At 39.1% G+C, this 9,241-nt stretch overlaps 1 protein-coding gene across 3 annotated transcripts in view; it reads right to left on the reverse strand.

Annotated features, from left to right (window-relative positions):
- Positions 1 to 4,197, reverse strand: part of ddit3 (DNA-damage-inducible transcript 3) — a 4,741-nt gene extending 544 nt beyond the window's left edge. The window contains exons 1-5 of one of the 3 annotated variants that reach the window (XM_081380845.1): positions 3,960 to 4,127; positions 2,552 to 2,618; positions 2,194 to 2,312; positions 1,940 to 2,095; positions 1 to 1,864 (exon numbers count right to left, since the gene is read on the reverse strand). The exon at positions 1 to 1,864 is cut by the window's left edge and continues 544 nt beyond it. In XM_081380845.1, coding sequence (XP_081236971.1) covers positions 1,265 to 1,864; positions 1,940 to 2,095; positions 2,194 to 2,235 — 798 coding nt within the window. In that variant the 5' untranslated portion in view covers positions 2,236 to 2,312; positions 2,552 to 2,618; positions 3,960 to 4,127 and the 3' untranslated portion in view covers positions 1 to 1,264. Of the gene's footprint in view, positions 1,865 to 1,939; positions 2,144 to 2,193; positions 2,349 to 2,551; positions 2,619 to 3,959 lie in introns of those variants that run through there. The other 2 variants (XM_081380847.1, XM_081380846.1) reach the window with 2 other exon arrangements.
- Positions 4,198 to 9,241: the final 5,044 nt, after the last annotated feature.

Raw genomic sequence — 9,241 nt, forward strand, 5'->3', positions numbered from 1 at the left:
GATGAGCTATCAGCTTTCAGTTACTCAGAAAGTTGATTAACCTTTGGGTGGTTTAATGCAATTTGGTGTGTTTTAGGCTCGTTACACGATGAATCTCACGAAAACCGGTCAAAAACACCCCGACTTTTGCTTGAATAAAACAAAGGTGGATTTCAGTGCCATTGCGATTAGTTGATTGCATACTGCATTTTTATTAATGTACCGCAAAATATCTATTGCTTTAATTTGTGTCCTTTGATAATTTCAGCATTTGTTTTACTGTCTTCAATTTTTGCTTGTTTAAATGTTTAATACATTGTATTACAGTCATGTTAATATAGTGCAAAAACCTTCAGAAAATCTAATTTCTTCTTTTCTTTTGATATTTTATTGCTGTAATGCAATCTTATTCTTTAATTTATTCGTATTGTCATTTAATTTCTAACATTTAAACATCATAATTGTACTTGTCTTTAATTTCTTTAACCTAATTTCTTCTTTTCTTTGATATTTTTATTGCTGTAATGAAATCTCGTTCGTTAAATTTAAAAACATTTAAAAGACACTTGCCTTTAATTTTTGCTTTAAATGTTTAAAACGCATTACTGTAATTTACTGCAAAAACAAATAAGGTTTGTTGTTTTATCTAATTTCATATTTGCTTTTGCTATTTTTATTACTGTAATGAAATCTCATAATTTTATTCGAAGTGTCATTCGTTAAATTGTAGCATTTAAACATCATAGAAGCACTTGCCTTTTATTTTTGCTGATTTTAAAAGAATAAAGTCGTTTTTAATTTTCCGTTTTGTGTGTGTAAAATCAGGCTTTATTTTCTCATGTATCATATTAACTTTAGTTATTTTTAATTTATCATAATTCGCGATATTCTTTAAACTGTAACATTTACCATAGTTGCTTGTTTTTTCATCTAATTTCTTCTTTTTCTTTTGATATTTCTATTAATTTAATGCAATCTCTTCCTTTGTTTTATTCAAAGTGTCAAATTGTAACATCATAGCGTTTCAATCTGACTGAAAACGGCTTTGTGTTCTCTGTGCCAAATGGAGTTGTGTTCGGGGTGAGGTTTGACCGGGGACGTGTTTCCCTCCGTTGCGCTCCACATTCTTTCTTTTCTACGGCTTAATCTGACTTTCTCTTTCTCTCTCGGCGGGAGACGCTCTGTAAACCTCCTTCTCTTTCTCCCCCCGTCCCACATGTCTTTTATCCCCTTCTAAATGTGCATTTCATGGTCAATTGTTCAACCGCTTCAGTCCTGTTGCTCTTCACCTCCTGGTGTTGACGAGTCTCTCGATGAGCGCGCGCCTCGTCCTCTGCACCTCCTCTCCCAGACGCTCGATCTCGGCTTTGAGGCGTTCGTTCTGATCCGTCAGCTCCTGCACTTTCCTCTCGTTCTCCTGCTCGCGCTCTCTCCTGCTCTTCTTCCCGGGGGATGGAGAGCACAGCGCGTCGGTGCTTCGCTTTCTCTTTCCGGGACGCGAGGAGGCGGGAGGGGACGCGGGCGGGGAGCAGTTTAGTGACGGCGACTGGGACGCCGATGAGCAGGACGACGTGTCGGGAACCGTCGGGAGCTCCTCCTCGCTAACAGCCGGAGACGAAGGCGGATTGAGGTGGTATCCGCCGCTAGCCATCGTTTCAACCGACCCAACGCCTCCTTCGCTCAGCAGCTCGAAGAACTCCGGCGGAAGCAAGTCTCCTCCGGACGAGATGTGCTCGGAGTCGGCTCTCCGGTCGTCCTGTCGTGGAGGCGTTGGCGTACTCGGCAGGTCGTCGGTAACGCGTTGCACGCCATCTCCCCATACCTGCCCCTCCGTCAACCAGGTGAGCGAACAGCTCTCCAACACATCCAGAAACTCAGGCTCCTTCTGCATTGAGAAGACAAACCGTTAGGGAAAAACGTGTACGGACGCGACTATAGCACAGCGTTTGACGTTACTGACCTCGGAGCAAGGCGGGGCTCGCGTAAGTTTGGCCCCGCCTCCGTCGGAGCCCAAGATATCCTGTAGGTCTTCATACCACGCCTCCAACTCTGCACCACACAGCGTCCCCACACCAGGGGGGTACAGCCACTCCGCAGTCATCGCACCAATCAGTCGCTATCCACAGACACAATACGATATGCTCCCACACCTAGCACACCAGACCTGGCCCACATAAAAATACATAAACTATCTAAAAGAAGGAATAAACAAACCTCTGAATGATGTTGCTGTACTGTGATGATGAAACGATGCATCTAGTGGGAGCTCTAACACATCAGCAGCACACCTGCGCCGCAGGTTTTGGGAATAGCTGATTTATTTGGGTGACCCGCTATATTATACGAGACAGTAAGATTGACTGCTCGGCCACTGGGTGCAACAAGGACACATAGTGGACGAGCAGCGTTACTGCACAGTAAATAATCAGCTTTATGGAGTTTCAGAGGCATGCACTGACTGAAAAATAATCATTATTATTTATTGTAGCCTGTTGTTATAGTGTAATATTGAAATCATTCAAACTTATTGTACTTCAAAAAAAAATTAAAAAAAAAATTAAAAGGTGCTCACCTTTAAAAGTGTCTCTTGTCAATCAAGTTTGAATGTGGGTTGGCGGCGATATTTTGTCCCAATAATTCTAGAGAAATAAAAAAATGGAACTTGTCAAGCTTACAAAAACTATTTAAAAATAAAAAAAAGTAAAGAATGTTAAAAAATAATCTATATCAGCTGTGAAACAAGCAGAACACGTGCAAGAACAAAGATGAAGATGCATCATAGAGGGAGGGGCTTGTGAATAATTAAGAACGATTGAATGCTCGTAAAAAAATAACCCGTAGTAATTATTGATTCTTTAATCTAGAATCTAAAATTAGGTCATTGTGATTTTTTATGTAAACAAAGGCGCATTGTGTGCTCGAGGGCGCCCTCTGCGTGAGTCTGAGCGCTGACAGTCTGTCAAAACAAGCTGAATGAATCTCGCTTTCAATGCGAAGACATTCAAGTTCAGCTGAAATCACACCTCAGAACTCATTTGAGATGTAAACGCGACAAACACGCTACTTTAGATGTCCGTGAGACAATGAAAACAGCCCTAAAATATGCACCTGAGGCACTCCCAAGTGTTTTATTTATTTTTATGTAAATCCTAATGCAGTGTAAAGCGACAAACTTAATACATACAAGTTATGTTATCTATTGTTAAAGCATAAATAATTATGTTATGGCGTTTATTTGTTGTATTCTGGCTTGTTACTCCAAATATGACTAAATCGAATATTTTTAAATTAATAGTCAGTCGTAAAATTACACGATAATTAACTTCTCGTGTCACTTTAATAGTTTAAATAAATTTTCTTTTATAAACTGTCAATCTGGAGCGGGGGTTTAACGAAACTGACAGCGAGCCAATGACGTCATGGAATCAAAGTACAGGAGCGAGGAAACAAAGGGCGAACACTTCGCACCAAAATAACACTTTAAAAGTACTTTAACGACGTAAAAACACAACGAGTTAGCCATCATGACTACATCCATTTGATTACTTAAACTGTAAAAAGTTGATGTAGCGCAGTTCCGTTAACGCAGTGTCACTGGCGATCAATAACTGATGACAAAATAACCGTTAAAAATAAAACGTTCGCAAAAAAAGTTCGCAGGCGCGCGTCTAAAATGCCGCGATTGTGACGAAATGACAGCTGTCATTGCGTTGTTTTGTAAGGAAGTAACTATTAAAGTAAAATAAATAAAAGCAGGAAATAAAAGCGCAACTATGTTGCGTTAAATAAAGAAAATAACAGACGGGAAAGGAGGAGAATCCTGTGAAATTTGAGTTGAGCAACTGTATTCCAAAAACAGCCTGGGATAGTCGCCAAAACATGCGCATTCCTGTATCCCAAAAGGAAAAGCTTGACATACACCAACAAGAAAAGTACATCAGATCACAATAAAGAATAGAGAAATAGATAATGACACTCACCCTTTTCTTTTTATTATTTCTTTTCCTCGGTTGTTTCGGATTCAGGGTCTGTGTGTGTTTTTGTAGAGATTGGTGATAGCTCATGTTAACCATTGTTCAGTTGAAGTCACCGAGTGTGGATTTCGGAAACTCCCGGGGACATTTATAGAGTGACTCCAACCGAACTCTGGGGGAAGGATCTCAAGGTGCAACCTAACCGAGATTGCGAGGAACTGACAGGAGATGGTCGGCCGTGTGCGCCAATCAAGCGAGGCGGTCGAAATTCTTCTGCTTAGAGACATCCAATGAGCGGGCGCGCTGGGCGGGAGGGGCGGGACTTATTGACTTTGCTGGTTGTCTCGCTCAGTGCGAGTTTGTGTGAGCGGGAAGATGTGATGCAGTCATAAGACGGCCAGGACGAATTTGGGGCGTAAGGGAGTCACATGAAAGGAATGATGCAATCGTTGGCAACCGGTTTCTAGTTGGAGATAAGACTAGCAGAACCCGAGCATGTTTTATTAAACAACCTTTCGTTAAAAAAAAAAAAAAAAAAACTGACAAACTACCCTATAAGGATGTAGGAAATTTTGTACATTTTTTGCTTGCGTTCGCATATGCACCTATAAAAAAAATAGGCAGCGTTAATATCCGTCGTCGTCGTGTGATATTGTACGCATTTATTCGCTCTTTTTTCATCTTTAATAATTCCTCTCTAGTGACCTGAGGCGATTCTTTCATGTTTCCAAATGTATCCAGTTCAGCACTATATGGAACTAGGATATTCCATATAGGAGTTTGAACAATCCCACCCCACCCGTACTGCGTTCCTCAGACATTTCATTCGACAACACAAGATACACAATCGACAATTCGACACAATCAGTATAGATTCTGCATTTAAAAATAAAATAAAATAAAAAAACATAAAAGAACTTGAGTTGTTAGGCATGTTATCGTTCAATACACCTGTTTAGAATCGCTAAATGAGCCCATAAAGTGACGTTGAAATGGTAAAGGTCATTATCTAGTTCACAGATAAGTCTTGAAAGATCTTCCAGTGTAAATCAGCACAAGATTAGGTTTTAATCTGTGTACAAGAATCCGCCCTAAGTGTATAGCATATTTTCCAACATGGATCCTATAGTCTAGATAGGGCACTCAAATTGTGGATGTTTCAAAACGTTATTCTAAATTTCAGAATGCTGTCATTTGGTCATCCAAATCAATTACAGATGTAAGTGTTTTCAGAGAATAAAAATAAAGGTTGGTTCCATAAAGAACCTTTAACATCCATTGGACAAAAAGTTCTTTATAGTGGAAAAAATGTTCATTAGAAATGTTCTTTTTTTTTTTACATTGAGGAAAAAAATGTTTTAAGAACTGTTCCAAAAATGGTTGAGCGGAATATCTTTGTTTTTAAGTGTAGCACCAGCACAACGTTTTTAAATGATATACTTTAATGACCAGTAACTTGTCCAGGGTTTGATCTGAACCCTAAAACCCAAGTATTGTTTAAACATGTGTAAAAGCCTAGTTAAAAGGATAGTTCACCCAAAAATGAAAATTTTGTCATAATTTACTACTCGTATATCAAAATAAGATATTTTGAAGAATGTTGATAACCAGACAGTTGACGTAGCCATTGACTTCCATAGTATTTTTCCCTCTACTTTTCTGGCTACCGACATTCTTCAAAATATCTTCTTTTGTGTTCAACAGAAGAAACTCATACAGGTTTGGAACAACTTGAGGGTGAGTATATGTCAAATGATGACAGAATTTTAATTTAAAATATGATATTCTGAAGAATGTTGGTAACCAGACAGTTGACGGTATAGCCATTGAGTTTTTTCCCCTCAAATGTTCTTAGTTACCGCCATTCTTCAAAATATCTTCTTTTGTGTTCAACAGAAGAAAGAAACTCTTACAGGTTTGGAACAACTTGAGGGTGAGTAAATTATGACAGAATTTTTAATTATTGGGTGAACTGTCCCTTTAAGACTGTTGCTGTGGTACTGGGAAAAACTATAACCATGGTTGTTTATACGGTAAAACCATGGGTAAAACACCTACTTTTTCGTTAGTGTACAGTTCTGATATGGTTGACGGTTGAAGTGACCGTTGAAACTGATACTCAACGCGCCAAGTCAAAAATTCAAACGTAGGTGATCGAGATGATGTCACAGCCTTGTTTAAAAGCATCCCAGCTTTTAACGTTAATCATATGTTGTCCTGTAATATGATCCTTCAAATAAAATTATGGTAATTCGTTTACGATGGTATTTAATTAACAGGTGTGGTACACCCCCCGTTTTAATCGCCTGACCTGTAACTCCTGGCCAACTGATGTCACCAGGGACTCATCTCGTTAGTATTCTGAAACTATTCCAAACACAAGAGTTAAGTAGTTAAACTTGCATGGTGCAAAGCGTGCAATGTATTGCCTAGCAACAGCGCAAGTGGGATGCGCGTAAGGTTAGCGAATAGAAACCTCAAATACTGTTTCCAGGAGCAGGGCAGCGCTCGCGTGGAGACGTCACGATCGGTTGGCTGTTGCTGTGTAGTGTGTATTATTCTCCCCACTGCCTAATGGTTATCACCTCCGAGCGTGTAATTCTATTGGCAGGTTACTCCTTTATTCCCTAAAGTTGTGTTTACTCAACATTCCTTTGAAGTTTTAACAGGTTTAACTCTCAATAACTCGCTGTGTTTTGAAAACTTTGTCGAGTTACCTGCCTTCAACACAGTAGGAGGTTGATCTGATTTATATTTCTAACTCGCACCCAAGACTCACACCCAAAATGTTCATATTGTGCCAGCGAATCACATTTCTGCTCAAGAGAATAACAGACATTTTACAACACCACATGCTGAAATATCTCTGATTTCCTACATCTTTCCTCCACACTAAATAGGTTTTATCTGCGATTTCCCTCAGTAATTATAAAGTACTTACGGGCGAACCATTTTTTGTTTCCTCAGCTAACTGACACAATAAGGCCAATAAAGGTATGCGTGTGTGTAGAATCATTTTATGGAAGACGAACAGAAAACATCTTTCTCTCAGGATATTCTCGCCTCCTGCTCAATTCAATGAAACCACATTTCCAGATGAAGTTCACGAGCATCTAAGGTTACCAGACCGTTTGAATTTGTTTTAAATGACATTTCGAGTAGTTTGAGGCTGATCATAAATTAGGCGGGAAACCGTTAAATTAACATTTGTAGCCTAGTTGTTGTTTTCTTCTTTACTGACTACATAGAAAAAACATAAAAGACGACTATTTGATATTTATTCGTGCTATTTTATATAAAGCATGGTTATTGAGAAGAGACTGGTACAAACAGTTTATATCAATAGACAACTTTAAAATGTATAAAAATTCATATTATTGATAACATTTCTCAATTTATAGTTTAACATCTGAAGATAAATCATCCATTGTAGTGAAACAACAACAACAGCTTACAAATACGCTAGGTATTTTTTTTACAATATGCAAAGTTAAAAAAAGAACGGTGTAATTTTAGAACAATCCCTTCAAATCTACAGAAGTGTATCTATTTATTTTTATACCAGGGCGCGTTTTCCTCCTCACGAGTGGTTCTCTCGCTCCTCCTAGTGGCTTAGAAATTGTATGGAATTCCCAACCCCGACAGCAGCTACTGCGCATGCGTGGAAGAAAACTCCATGATTTTTTTTTTTGGCACGGGATCCTAAGGAAAAATAGGAACTTGGAAACGAAGATAAACTAAAAGCACCACCACACAGCCACAATCAACCCCATCGCTCGCATATGCACGCAGTAAAGACGCGTTGGAGAGCTCTGAACCTTTGAATTAAGCGATCGCACGCTCCGCGGCCGAGCAGGAATCACGCGAAATTGGACGACAATGCACGGGGCGCAATAAAACCAAGCGTTATTGCTCTTTGTTTTTAAGCAGGACGGCTCGGATGGATGAAGACGCGGGGAAGTGCCTAAAAATCACACGGCGTTTATAACAGCTCCAACAACGGCTACATTTGCAACTCGAGTCCATCGAGACGCTTGTTCTGTCTTTCGCCTGTGTTGTGCAGCGCGCCGAAGAAGCAGGAAACTTCGTAAACAGAGAGGTACGTAGCCCGCGAGCTAACGAAAGCTAACAGCGCGTCTACGCTGTACGCGACGCGTCAAACTCGAACGCTTCCGTTTTAATGTAACGAAGAACGCTTCGTTGGTTAATATCGGAGTGTTATCGCATGTCCTGTAAGCTTACAATATAAATGGGATGTTTAAGAATGGGCGAGCTAGCCGTCAATACGCGACATTTGTTTATTCTTCGGGACGTACAGTCTTCAAAAGTACCAGTGCTATACTTAAGCGTATGTATTTCTATTTTCTTTCCGTATTCACGTCCTTCTTTTCTCCGAAACTTTGCGCACTTTTTATTCGTGGTGGTTAACGTTACTTTACTCTTTAGCTCGCTACTCCACCAGTCAGATCCCGTCATAGCCTGAGCATTAGCCGCTTCACAGTCACCCGCCTTAATGCCAGAATAAAAAAAACCGTTAAAATTTCATGGATTTAGGCTGTGACATCATCTCGATCGCTTACATTTGAATTTTTGACTTGGCGCGTCGAGTATCAGTTTCAACTGTCACTTTTCACTCTACTGTCAACCGTATGTCAGAACTGTACACTTACGAAAAAGTATTGTGTTTGGACTTGTACCCTAGTAACACCATGGTATTCAGTGCCAGAAACCGTGGTACATGAATATGGTGATCAAACATGACTTTGTTGTATATCAATGTAATCTAAATTTTCAAATATAATCTATAAATGTGAATAATGTTTCCAATGGTTATATTGAAAACCGTTAAAAAATTGTTTATACTCTTTACTCAAACAATGTCGATCCCACCAGAAATGTATTTTTTCGGTAACACTTTACAGTAAGGTTCATTAGTTAACATTAGTTCATGTATACTAACATGAACTAACAATGAGCAATACATTTGTTACAGTATATTCATCTTTGTTAATGTTAGTTAATAAAAATACAGCTGTTCATTGTCTGTTCATGTTTGTTCACAGTGCATTTATTAATGTTAACAAATACAACCTTTGATTTTAATAACGTATTAGTAAACGTTGAAATGAATATTAACTAAGATTAATAAATGCTGAAGAAGTATTGTTCAATCCTAGTTCATGTTAACTAAGGTAGTTAACTAATGATCCTTATTGTAAAGTGCTACAATTTTTTCTTTGTTTTCAGGTTGTCAGCTTGTGGAGAGTTCCATAAGAGCATCCCAGTCC

Source organism: Scardinius erythrophthalmus (genome assembly GCF_964197995.2).
Source record: "Scardinius erythrophthalmus genome assembly, chromosome: 12".
Lineage (NCBI taxonomy): Eukaryota > Metazoa > Chordata > Actinopteri > Cypriniformes > Leuciscidae > Scardinius > Scardinius erythrophthalmus.